This window comes from Oncorhynchus nerka, unplaced genomic scaffold (assembly GCF_034236695.1).
Source record: "Oncorhynchus nerka isolate Pitt River unplaced genomic scaffold, Oner_Uvic_2.0 unplaced_scaffold_1650, whole genome shotgun sequence".
NCBI lineage: Eukaryota > Metazoa > Chordata > Actinopteri > Salmoniformes > Salmonidae > Oncorhynchus > Oncorhynchus nerka.
In genome coordinates this window covers 25,646-40,000 of record NW_027039667.1, presented here as the reverse complement: position 1 = coordinate 40,000, position 14,355 = coordinate 25,646, and the positions used below count along the sequence as shown (strand labels likewise).

At 43.8% G+C, this 14,355-nt stretch overlaps 1 protein-coding gene across 1 annotated transcript in view; it reads left to right on the top strand.

Moving 5' to 3' along the window:
* LOC135568177 (receptor-type tyrosine-protein phosphatase R-like) overlaps positions 1–14,355 on the top strand; it is a gene marked incomplete at its 5' end in the record, with an annotated part of 63,005 nt that overhangs the window by 29,009 nt on the left and 19,641 nt on the right. The window contains 3 exon segments of the mRNA XM_065015160.1: positions 2,927–3,116; positions 3,745–3,829; positions 7,632–7,711. Of these exon segments, the coding sequence (XP_064871232.1) occupies positions 2,927–3,116; positions 3,745–3,829; positions 7,632–7,711 (355 nt within the window).

Here is a 14,355-nt window from a genome sequence, read left to right as displayed (position 1 = left end):
AGAGAGAGAACACAGAGAGAGACACAGAGAGAGACACAGAAGAGAACACAGAGAGAGAACACAGAGAGAGAACACAGAGACACAGAGAGAGAACACAGAGAGAGAACACAGAGAGAGACACAGAGAGAGACACAGAGAGAGAACACAGAGAGAGAACACAGAGAGAGAACACAGAGAGAGACACAGAGAGAGAACACAGAGAGAGAACACAGAGAGAGAACACAGAGAGAACAGAGAGAAACTGGTTTAAAGACATTTGAAGGTTTTCATCGTGCGTTTACACCAAGCAGATTAGATGTTGTAGCTACACACAATCCCCAAATGAATGTCTGATACCAGCAGATTGTATCATCTCCCAGCAGTAACTTGTGGGTTATGTTATCACATCCCACTGCACTCAGGTGAACTGTTACATGCTGGCCAGAGTCCAGAGGCATTGAGCCGTGGTATTTTCCCCAGACCTCTAACATCTGATTGTGTTTGGTGGCAGGTGTTCTCCGTAGAGTACGTGTAGAACGAGGGGTAGAACACCTCCTCTGCCTTAGTCTGAGGAAGGTGGGAACAGGGAGGAGGAGGAGGAGGAGGAGGAGGAGGAAAATAAGGGAATGAGGAGGAGGACGAGAGAAGGACTGGAGAGGGGGGAGGGAGGAGGAAGGAAGGGGGGAGAAGGAGGGAAGAGGGAGAGAAGGAGGAGATGGAGGATATAGAGGAGGAGGGAATGAGGAGGAGGATGAGAAGGATGGAAGAGGTGGAGGAGGAGGAAGGAAGGGGTGGAGAAGGAGGAGATGGAGGACATAGAGGAGGAGGTAGAGGAGGAGGAAAGAGGACGTCTTGGTCGTCTCTTATACAGTTGAGAAGGAGGTGAGGAAAGATTAATTGAGATTGAGGCCCCTATGTCACAAGTCATCCTGATGTTTATAAGAAGGAAGTGAGAGAATGTTCCGGAACAGGCCGGACATTCTGTCAGGAATGTTCTTTAAGTAAAACAATGAACCAGGATAAAATACAATGAGAGAGGGTTCATTTCACTGGCAGGTGTCTCATGGTGATAGATTACATAGGATTTTGGGGGAATATAATGTCAAGTGCTTTTGTAACATTTTGGAGTGCAGTTTGAGGATGCCTGATAACGCTCAAGGTCTGGAAATGTAACGTGTATTTCCTCTATGTAAATGTAGGTTAGAATGTATATGTTATATGACAGGAAGAAGATCATTAACACTGTCAGCATTATATATTTTAAGCAATAAGGCCCGAGGAGGTGTGGTATATGGCCAATATACCACGGCTAAGGGCTGTTCTTAGGCACGACGCAACGTGGAGTTTCTGGACACAGCCCTTAGCCGTGGTATATTAGCCATATACCACAAACCCCAAGGTGCCTTATTGCTGTTATAAACTGGTTACCAACGTAATTAGAGCTGTAAAAATACATGTTTTGTCATACCCATGGTATACGGTCTGATATACTACGGCCGTCGGCCAATCAGCATTCAGGGCTCGAACCACCAAGTTGATTATTTTAAACAATATACACTTAGAAACCTGAGTGGTGTCACTAACCAGGCACATGCCATCTTCCTGTGAAGTAAAACAGTACGGAGTGACAGGCACCAGCAGCCCTGTGACTCCACTGCCTCTGAATAGACTGCCATTTGGGCTCAGACCACAAGAACAAAAGGGAAAGGCGTGACTCTCTGACAGGAAACTGGCTACTTCCTGAGCCGCCATGGGGCTGATTGTTGCAGGACTGCAGTTCAGAGTGGACACACAACACTGAATGTTCGGTCCAGACTGGAACAATTCCCTTTAGTCTGTGCTCTGCATTCAGTGTCAACAACTGAGAAAACAGAGATATGCTGGTCTCTGCATTGTTGAAGATTTTTGGCAAAATGGTCATCGAGATGTTACAATGGCTGAGCAGCCAGGTGGAGAGAGAGAGAGAGACAGAGAGAGACAGAGAGAGACAGAGAGAGACAGAGCGAGACAGAGAGAGAGAGAGAGACAGAGAGAGAGACAGAGAGAGAGAGAGAGAGAGAGAGAGACAGAGAAACAGAGAGAGACAGAGAGAGAGAGAGACAGCGAGAGAGAGAGAGAGAGAGACAGAGAGAGAGACAGAAAGAGACAGAGAGCGAGACTATATACTGTATATGTGCGTGCGTGCGTGTGTGTGTGTTCTACGTGTGTGTGTTCTATAGCTGGTGTCATTGGGCATTAGCTGGTCAGGAAGACCTGTCTCTGTGGTGATTGGGCATTAGCTGGTGTCAAGGGGTCAGGAAGACATGTGTTGGGCATTAGCTGGTGTCAAGTGGTGATTCTCCGTGGTGATTGGGCATTAGCTGATGTCAAGGGGTCAGGAAGACCTGTCTCTGTGGTGATTGGTCATTAGCAGGTGTCAGGGAGTCAGGAAGACATGTCTCCGTGGTGATTGGGCATTAGTTGGTGTCATGGGGTCAGGAAGACCTGTCTCCGTGGTGATTGGTCATTAGCTGGTGTCAGGGGGTCAGGAAGACCTGTCTCTGTGGTGATTGGTCATTAGCTGGTGTCAGGGGGTCAGGAAGACCTGTCACCATGGTGATTGGGCATTTGCCAGAGTTTGTTCTTAACAGTTTGTTGTTGTTCTGGAAGCCCAGCCAACCGGGACCGGACGCCATATTTAACCCCCTCTGATTGGGCCAGGGTAAACAATGAGAAGGTGATTTGATGTGGGCGTGCGAATAGACCAAGACATGTTATCTTCAGGAGATGAGGAGGAACAAAAAAATATAATTTAAAGATAGTCCAGTCTAGTTCAACAATTGTTCCCTTGATTAGCCAGTTACAGTAATCTGTTGCCCATGTTGCTAGGCAGAATATTGTTTGTTTATGACCAGCATCATAAACAAACGATGGAAAGACCATGTTAACGTGTGTTTTGGTCCTGTAGGAGAGGTTCCAACGTCTCCCTGGTGCTGGACATGTCCTCCCTGGCCTCGGTGGAGCCTCTGAACTGTGGGGTGGTGACCCCCAGAGAGAGGGCCACTCAGGAGTACCTGCAGTCAGCCAGCCGGACCCTGTCCAGACAGCAGCTACGAGACGTGGTGCTCAACACACAGACGCTGCATGCAGAGTTCGCTGTGAGTGGAATGAACACACACACACCACAAACACCACACACACCACACACACACCACAAACACACACACACACACACCACACACACCACACACACACACCACAAACACACACACACACACAGACACACACGCACACACACACACACCACAAACACACACACACACACACGCACACACACACCACAAACACCACACATGCACACACACACCACACACACACACACACCACACACACACGCACACGCGCACGCGCACACGCGCACGCACACACACACACACACAGCTACGAGATGTGGCGCTCCACACACAGACCCTACACACCGGGTTCGTCGTGAGTGAACAAAACGTCAACACAACCACTACACAGCGTTGTGTTCCTGTGGTCAACAACTTGATTAATCAACTGTGTTATTCAAGGCCGGATAGCCCATTACATTTGTGTATGTGGAACAATCCACCTCAACATTTATGGGCTGTTTAAACCAATTGATTTAACTTGCTTCATGAGTTAAATTGTGTTTTTGTTTGTTCGTTTTGTTTGTTCGTTTTGTTTGTCTGTTTTGTTTGTTCGTTTTGTTTGTCTGTTTTGTTTGTCTGTTTTGTTTGTCTGTTTTGTTTGTCCTTTCAGGAAATCCCAATGAACTTTGTGGATCCAAAGGTGATGGACATTTCCAGTCATGGAACCAAAAATAGATACAAGACAATACTGCCAAGTAAGTATAGTAGATTTTTAATATGTATTAGTTAATTAAGTAATAAGACTCGAGGGGTTGTGGTATATGGCCAATATAACACGGCTAAGAGTTGTTCTTTAAGCATGACACAACCCCTGGATACCCCTGGAGTGCCTGGATACAGCCCTTAGCCGTGGTATATTAGCCATATACCAAACCCCCGAGGTGCCTTATTGCTATTATAAACTGGTTACCAATGTAATTAGAGCAGTAAAAATACAAGTTTTGTCATACCCGTGGTATACGTTCTGATATACAACGGCTTTCAGCCAATCAGCATTCAGGGCTGGAACCACCCAGTTTATAAGGACTAATTGACCACCCACAGAGCCACAACCTGTTGTGTGGTCCACAGACTAAGGCTATGGTGTTAATGTGAGGTCAGTGTCGTGTCGCGGTAGATTAGGCTTGTCTATCTCACACAGCAGTAGTTCTGTCAACCTGTCACTGTCTGTTATTGTCAACCTTTGGGCTCACAGACACACACACACACGTACACACGTACACACGTACACACACACGTACACACACACGTACACACACACGTACACACATACACACACACATATAGACACACATTCTCTGCAGTGCATGATATATTGTTGTTTACAGCATGTGTTTGGCTGGTCGACCTCTATGTAAGTAACACTGAGTACAACCAAACAAAGCCAACCGCCACAGCCTCTCCTGGTCATACAGGAAGTGTTTTAGTGCTGCCCTGTCTGGTTGGTTAGCCTGGTGGACGGAAGTGGTCAAATATAAACCAAATGTCTGAGATGAGCTGTTCCTTCCTGATTCTTTAAACAGCCTCTAGGTGTGTCCCAAATGGTGTCCTATTCCCTAGTGTTCTGCCTTTAACCCTGTGGGTCCTGATCAAAAGTACTACACTAACTAGGGAATAGGGTGCTATAGTACTGCACTAACTAGGGAATAGGGTGCTATAGTAGCGCATTAACTAGGGAATAGGGTGCTGTAGTAGCACATTAACTAGGGAATAGGGTGCTATAGTAGCACACTAACTAAGGAATAGGGTGCTATAGTAGTGCACTAACTAAGGAATAGGGTGCTATAGTAGCACACTAACTAAGGAATAGGGTGCTATAGTAGTGCACTAACTAGGGAATAGGGTGCTATAGTACTGCACTAACTAGCAAATAGGGTGCTGTAGTAGCACACTAACTAGGAATAGGGTGCTATAGTACTGCACTAACTAGGGAATAGGGTGCTGTAGTAGCACACTAACTAGGGAATAAGGTGCTATAGTAGTGCACTAACTAGGGAATAGGGCGCTGTAGTAGCGCACTAACTAGGAAAAGGGTGCTATAGTAGTGCACTAACTAAGGAATAGGTGCTATAGTACTGCACTAACTAGTGAATAGGGTGCAGTAGTAGCGCATTAACTAGGGAAAAGGGTGCTATAGTAGTGCACTAACAGAGGAATAGGGTGCTATAGAAGCACACTAACTAAGGAATAGGGTGCTATAGTAGCGCACTAAGTAGGAAATAGGGTGTTATAGTAGTATACTAACTAAGAAATAGGATGTTATAGTAGTGCACTAACTAGGGAATAGGGTGTTATAGTAGTGCACTAAGTAGGGAATAGGGTGTTATACTAGTGGGGTGTGTGTGTGTGTGTGTGTGTGTGTGTGTGTGAATGACATCATTCTGTAATAAAAGACAGTTGGGTTGGAATGTTACTGTCTTCCCGTTCACACCTTGGAACGTTATCAGGCTTCCTGTCTGAACCACCAGTCTTCCTTCAACACGCAGAGCACAGAGGGGTCTGGGGTTTAGGTCTGGGGATGAGGTTGGGGTCTGGGGTTGAGGTTGAGGTCTGGGATTGAGGTCTGGGGTGGAGGTCTGGGGTTGAGGTCTGGGGTTGAGGTCTGGGGTTGAGGTCTGGGGTCTGGGGTTGAGGTCTGGGGTTGAGGTCTGGGGTTGAGGTTGGGGTCTGGGGTTGTAGTCTGGGGTTGAGGTCTGGGGTTGAGGTCTGGGGTTGAGGTTGGGGTCTGGGGTTGTAGTCTGGGGTTGAGGTCTGGGGTCTGGGATTGAGGTTGGGGTCTGGGGTTGAGGTCTGGGGTTGAGGTTGGGGTCTGGGGTTGTAGTCTGGGGTTGAGGTCTGGGGTCTGGGGTTGTAGACTGGGGTTGAGGTCTGGGGTTGTAGTCTGGGGTTGAGGTCTGGGGTCTGGGGTTGAGGTCTGTGGTCTGGGGTTGAGGTTGGGGTCTGGGGTTGAGGTCAGGGGTTGAGGTCTGGGGTTGAGGTTGGGGTCTGGGGTTGTAGTCTGGGGTTGAGGTCAGGGGTTGAGGTTGGGGTCTGGGGTCTGGGGTTGAGGTCAGGGGTTGGGGTCTGGGGTTGAGGTTGGGGTCTAGGGTTGTAGTCTGGGGTTGAGGTCAGGGGTTGAGGTTGGGGTCTGGGGTTGAGGTCTGGGGTCTGGGGTTGTAGTCTGGGGTTGAGGTCTGGGATTGAGGTTGGGGTTGGGGTCTGGGGTTGAGGTTGGGGTCTGGAGTTGAGGTTGAGGTCTGTGGTTGAGGTTGGGGTCTGGGATTGAGGTTGAGGTCTGGGGTTGAGGTTGGGGTATGGGGTTGAGGTCTGGGATCCGGGGTTGAGGTTGGGGTCTGGGGTTGAGGTCTGGGGTCTAGGGCTGAGGTCTGGGTTGAGGTTGAGGTTGGGGTCTGGGGTTGAGGTCGGGTTCTGGGGTCGGGGTCTGGGGTTGAGGTTGGGGTCTGGGGTCTGGGGTTGAGGTTGGGGTCTGGGGTCTGGGGTTGAGGTCTGGGGTTGAGGTTGGGGTATGGGGTTGAGGTCTGGGATCCGGGGTTGAGGTTGGGGTCTGGGGTTGAGGTCTGGGGTTGAGGTTGAGGTCTGGGGTCTAGGGCTGAGGTCTGGGTTGAGGTTGGGGTCTGGGGTTGAGGTCTGGGGTTGAGGTTGGGTTCTGGGGTCGGGGTCTGGGGTTGAGGTTGGGGTCTGGAGTTGAGGTCTGGGGTTGAGGTTGGGGTCTGGGGTTGAGGTTGGGGTCTGGGGTTGAGGTCTGGGGTTGAGGTTGAGGTCTGGGGTCTGGGGTTGAGGTCTGGGATTGAGGTTGGGTTCTGGGGTTGAGGTTGGGGTTGGGGTCTAGACAGAACTCTTCAGACAGAACACTCTAGACAAAACACTCCAGACAGAACACTCCAGACAGAACAGTCCAGACAGAACAGTCCAGACAGAACAGTCCAGACAGAACACTCCAGACAGAACACTCCAGACAGAACAGTCCAGACAGAACTCTTGAGACAGAGAAGTCCAGACAGAGAAGTCCAGACAGTACACTCTAGACAGAGAAGTCCAGACAGAGAAGTTCAGACAGAGAAGTCCAGACAGAACTCTTCAGACCGAACAGTCCAGACAGAGAAGTCCAGACAGAGAAGTCCAGACAGAACTCTTCAGACAGAACAGTCCAGACAGAACAGTCCAGACAGAACTCTTCAGACAAAACAGTCCAGACAGAATAGCCCTGTCTGCAGTCACTAACATATCTATCTGATTCTAATAGCTGGAACCTCCAGTCACTAACAGATCTATCTGATTCTAATAGCTGGAACCCTTTACTCACTAACATATCTATCTGATTCTAATAGCTGGAACCCTTTACTCACTAACATATCTATCTGATTCTAATAGCTGGAACCTCCAGTCACTAACAGATCTATCTGATTCTAATAGCTGGAACCTCCAGTCACTAACATATCTATCTGATTCTAATAGCTGGAACCCTTTACTCACTAACATATCTATTGTCACCTGCAGATCCACATTCCAGAGTGATCCTGAGGACCAAGAGCTCCTTCGACCCTCTCAGCAGCTACATCAACGCCAACTACATTAGGGTAAATTTTGCACACACACACACACACACACACACATAGATGCACACACAGATGCACACACACACACACACACACACACACACACACACACACACACACACACACACCAATGCCAATTACAGGGTAAGTTATCCACCAGGCATGTGAGCCCAGGGACTGTTCTGGGTTCTTAACCATTGTTTGTGAACACATTGCATTCTGAACCCAAACCAAAACAAGTGGATGTTGTGGTTGTAAAACAACAGTGTTCTCTTAGTTAGAGCCAAAACGGCACATGATAGCGCTCTCATAATGAATAGGTAAAAACCATTTCCTGAAAGTTGTCTGTACAGGTATGCATAGTCAGATTATAACACAGATTAAAGTTGTCTGTACAGGTATGTATAGTCAGATTAAAGTTGTCTGTACAGGTATGCATAGTCAGATTATAACACAGATTAAAGTTGTCTGTACAGGTATGCATAGCCAGATTATAACACAGATTAAAGTTGGCTGTACAGGTATGCATAGTCAGATTATAACACAGATTAAAGTTGTCTGTACAGGTATGCATAGTCAGATTATAACACAGATTAAAGTTGGCTGTACAGGTATGCATAGCCAGATTATAACACAGATTAAAGTTGTCTGTACAGGTATGTATAGTCAGATTATAACACAGATTAAAGTTGTCTGTACAGTGTCACGAACCGGCTCAAAGCCCGTAACAAATGGAGACAACGTGGAGATAAGGAGTAGCAAAATATATATTTATTAACTAAAGCAACTAAGTATAATATACAATGGTGTGTGTAATCAGTAATCAGTAGTGTAAGTGAGTGTTTTGCATGCATGAATGTGAGAATGCAGGGTGTTGAAAGGTGCCAACGCAAACAAACAAAAAGGCCACCAAGAACCACAACACAACACAAACACAAAGGTGTCTGCATGGAGAGAGTCTCCTCCATGAATGTGGAAGAGGTCTATTTATCCTGGGAGACACCTGGCCCAGGTGTTTCCCATGTAGCTGACGACCCTCTGCACTCCGCTCACCGGCATCCTAATAAGGAAACAAGAACAAAGACAGAATACGGCAGATAGAGTGGGAGGGTCGTCACATTCCCCCCCATAAAACCGGGGACCAACAAGGACCCCGGAACAACATACCAGCCTCCCGCGTCCCAAATTGACACAGGCCTCCCGCGTCCCAAATTGACACAGGCCTCCCGCGTCCCAAATTGACACAGGCCTCCCGCGTCCCAAATTGACACAGGCCTCCCGCGTCCCAAATTGACACAGGCCTCCCGCGTCCCAAATTGACACAGGCCTCTGCGTCCCAAATTGACACAGGCCTCTGTGTCCCAAATTGACACAGGCCTCTGCGTCCCAAATTGACACAGGCCTCTGCGTCCCAAATTGGTGAGGGGTTATGTGTTCACACCTCCACCTGCCCCAACCAACCTCCTCCTCACACCTCAGCAACCTTTAGCATAGGAAGCAATATTTAAGAGGAAAGAAGAACACAAGACCAGGAGGGAACAGACAGGAAAGATAGAACATGACAACCCGAAACAATGGTCAGTCATGTAGACATTCAGGAACATGGCACAAAAGACCAACAGCTACAAACTCCAACGAAAAGAACATCAGGGTCCTTCTTAATTTTTACAACTCCCAACGATTCATAGTCACTTCCAACGATTCATAGTCACTTCCAACGATTCATAGTCACTTCCAACGATTCATAGTCACTTCCAACGATTCATAGTCACTTCCAACGAAACAGAATTTCACTAATTTCAATCATTTAAGCTTGTAGTGTTCAGCGATCTTCAACAGCTGTTCTTAAGTACATAATTCTAACAGGTCCTCTGATGGAAAGCGAATGAACTTGTATACATGGGAAACACCATAGTCATAAGTAAGTAATCTTGCTCAACTCCTCTGCTGAGCACATCAGACCACAACCAGAGAAATGACAATCACCCTGAGCACCACAGAAGAGAGATGAGATACGGAGCTTCCCCAAAACCTACAATAACTCAACCCTAGTCTTCGTGCAGATTTGCGGTGGGTATTTACGCACTGTAGCCAGCTGGCAAGGAAATAGAACTCCCCAGCATGCTGACAAATTCCACCAAGCCACGGATGTGCCCCCGAGACAACTGCGCAGTCCACAGACACCACACAAAAATAACAAACATTTAACCATGCCCAACATGTCCAAAATTGAAACACGTCGCTAAGCCTATCAGGGGAAAAAGGCTATAGCTCCGGGTAGCAAGTTCCACTACCCTACACAAATATCCTACCGAGGTACACAGCCGATTTACTCACCTCCTCAGACTGACTTCCCAACAGAAAGTAGAACAAGAGTTTCCAGGCTAGGCAGGGCCTGGAAACTAACCATTATACTCTCTCCAACGCAGCACACAAACCAAACAACAAAGGCAACCAATACTGGGCCGATCACACTCAAACACCATATTCAAACCAAACACGTACCTCCACGGTCTCCCAAACCAATAGTTTAAAGATCCCGGATGAGCCCCCACTTGTCACGAACCGGCTCAAAGCCCGTAACAAAGGGAGACAACGTGGAGATAAGGAGTAGCAAAATATGTATTTATTAACTAAAGCAACTAAGTATAATATACAATGGTGTGTGTAAACAGTAATCAGTAGTGTAAGTGAGTGTTTTGCATGCATGAATGTGATAATGCAGGGTGTTGAAAGGTGCCAACGCAAACACACAAAAAGGCCACCAAGAACCACAACACAATCTACAAAGGTGTCTGCATGGAGAGAGTCTCCTCCATGAATGTGGAAGAGGTCTATTTATCTGGGAGACACCTGTCCCAGGTGTTTCCCATGTAGCTGACGACCCTCTGCACTCCGCCCACCGGCATCCTAATAAGGAAACAAGAACAAAGACAGAATACGGCAGACAGAGTGGGAGGGTCGTCACAACAGGTATGCATAGTCAGATTATAACACAGATTAAAGTTGGCTGTACAGGTATGCATAGTCAGATTAAAACACAGATTAAAGTTGGCTGTACATGTAAGGGTTTTCTTCTGGTGAAAGAGAGGCGGACCAAAATGCAGCGTGGTGGTTATTCATGTTTTTAATAAAGACGACTATACATGAACAGACTATACAAAACAAGAAAAGTGAAAACCTAAACAGTCCTATCTGGTGCAAACACAGAGACAGGAACAATCACCCACAAAACCCAACACAAAACAGGCTACCTAAATATGGTTCCCAATCAGAGACAATGACTAACACCTGCATCTGATTGAGAACCATATCAGACCAAACATAGAAATAGACAAATCAGACACACAACATAGAATGCCCACCCAGCTCACGTCCTGACCAACACTAAAACAAGGAAAACACATACGAACGATGGACAGAACGTGACAGTACAGGTATGCATAGTCAGATTATAACACAGATTAAAGTTGTCTGTACAGGTATGTATAGTCAGATTAAAGTTGTCTGTACAGGTATGCATAGTCAGATTAGAACACAGATTAAAGTTGTCTGTACAGGTATGCATAGTCAGATTAGAACACAGATTAAAGTTGTCTGTACAGGTATGCATAGTCAGATTATAACACAGATTAAAGTTGGCTGTACAGGTATGCATAGTCAGATTAAAGTTGTCTGTACAGGTATGCATAGTCAGATTAGAACACAGATTAAAGTTGTCTGTACAGGTATGCATAGTCAGATTATAACACAGATTAAAGTTGTCTGTACAGGTATGCATAGTCAGATTAGAACACAGATTAAAGTTGTCTGTACAGGTATGCATAGCCAGATTATAACACAGATTAAAGTTGTCTGTACAGGTATGCATAGTCAGATTAGAACACATATTAAAGTTGGCTGTACAGGTTTGCATAGTCAGATTATAACACAGATTAAAATTGGCTGTACAGGTATGTATAGTCAGATTAAAGTTGTCTGTACAGGTTTGCATAGTCAGATTAAAGTTGTCTGTACAGGTATGCATAGTCAGATTAAAACTCAGATTACAGTTGTCTGTTCAGGTATGCATAGTCAGATTAAAACTCAGATTACAGTTGGCTGTACAGGTATGCATAGTCAGATTATAACACAGATTAAAATTGGCTGTACAGGTATGTATAGTCAGATTATAACACAGATTAAAATTGGCTGTACAGGTATGCATAGCCAGATTATAACACAGATTAAAGTTGGCTGTACAGGTATGCATAGTCAGATTAAAGTTGTCTGTACAGGTATGCATAGTCAGATTAAAACTCAGATTACAGTTGGCTGTACAGGTATGCATAGTCAGATTAAAACTCAGATTACAGTTGGCTGTACAGGTATGCATAGTCAGATTAAAACTCAGATTACAGTTGGCTGTACAGGTATGCATAGTCAGATTAAAACTCAGATTACAGTTGGCTGTACAGGTATGCATAGTCAGATTAAAACACAGATTACAGTTGGCTGTACAGGTGTGCATAGTCAGATTATAACACAGATTAAAATTGGCTGTACAGGTATGTATAGTCAGATTATAACACAGATTAAAATTGGCTGTACAGGTATGCATAGTCAGATTATAACACAGATTACAGTTGGCTGTACAGGTGTGCATAGTCAGATTATAACACAGATTAAAATTGGCTGTACAGGTGTGCATAGTCAGATTATAACACAGATTAAAATTGGCTGTACAGGTATGTATAGTCAGATTATAACACAGATTAAAATTGGCTGTACAGGTATGCATAGTCAGATTATAACACAGATTAAAGTTGTCTGTACAGGTATGCATAGTCAGATTAAAACTCAGATTACAGTTGTCTGTACAGGTATGCATAGTCAGATTAAAACTCAGATTACAGTTGGCTGTACAGGTATGCATAGTCAGATTAAAACTCAGATTACAGTTGGCTGTACAGGTATGCATAGTCAGATTAAAACTCAGATTACAGTTGGCTGTACAGGTATGCATAGTCAGATTAAAACTCAGATTAAAGTTGGCTGTACAGGTATGCATAGTCAGATTATAACATAGATTAAAGTTGGCTGTACATGTATGCATAGTCAGATTATAACACAGATTAAAGTTGTCTGTACAGGTATGCATAGTCAGATTATAACACAGATTAAAGTTGTCTGTACAGGTATGCATAGTCAGATTACAGGTGTCTGTACAGGTATGCATAGTCAGATTACAGTTGTCTGTACAGGTATGCATAGTCAGATTAAAACAGATTAGAGATTAGAACGGGACTCATGAAACATAGTTACGTTTTTTTCATTCTATCACCCTGGATTCTAACTGGTCATCTTTAGCTTAGTTCATACCTTCATATTTCATATTATATCATGCAGTCATATCCATCTTTAGTATAGTTTATACCTTCATACTTCATATTATATTATGCAGTCATATCCATCTTTAGTATAGTTTATACCTTCATATTATATTATGCAGTCATATCCATCTTTAGTATAGTTTATACCTTCATATTATATTATGCAGTCATATCCATCTTTAGTATAGTTTATACCTTCATATTATATTATGCAGTCATATCCATCTTTAGTATAGTTTATACCTTCATATTATATTATGCAGTCATATCCATCTTTAGTATAGTTTATACCTTCATACTTCATATTATATTATGCAGTCATATCCATCTTTAGTTTAGTTTATACCTTCATACTTCATATTATATTATGCAGTCATATCCATCTTTAGTTTAGTTTATACCTTCATATTATATTATGCAGTCATATCCATCTTTAGTATAGTTTATACCTTCATATTATATTATGCAGTCATATCCATCTTTAGTATAGTTTATACCTTCATACTTCATATTATATTATGCAGTCATATCCATCTTTAGTATAGTTTATACCTTCATACTTCATATTATATCATGCAGTCATATCCATCTTTAGTATAGTTTATACCTTCATACTTCATATTATATCATGCAGTCATATCCATCTTTAGTATAGTTTATACCTTCATACTTCATATTATATTATGCAGTCATATCCATCTTTAGTATAGTTTATACCTTCATACTTCATATTATATTATGCAGTCATATCCATCTTTAGTATAGTTTATACCTTCATACTTCATATTATATCATGCAGTCATATCCATCTTTAGTATAGTTTATACCTTCATACTTCATATTATATCATGCAGTCATATCCATCTTTAGTATAGTTTATACCTTCATACTTCATATTATATCATGCAGTCATATCCATCTTTAGTATAGTTTATACCTTCATACTTCATATTATATCATGCAGTCATATCCATCTTTAGTATAGTTTATACCTTCATACTTCATATTATATTATGCAGTCATATCCATCTTTAGTATAGTTTATACCTTCATACTTCATATTATATCATGCAGTCATATCCATCTTTAGTATAGTTTATACCTTCATACTTCATATTATATTATGCAGTCATATCCATCTTTAGTATAGTTTATACCTTCATACTTCATATTATATTATGCAGTCATATCCATCTTTAGTATAGTTTATACCTTCATACTTCATATTATATTATGCAGTCATATCCCAGTGTTGTTCAACTGAGTGATGTGATATAAAACTTGTTCCCTTTT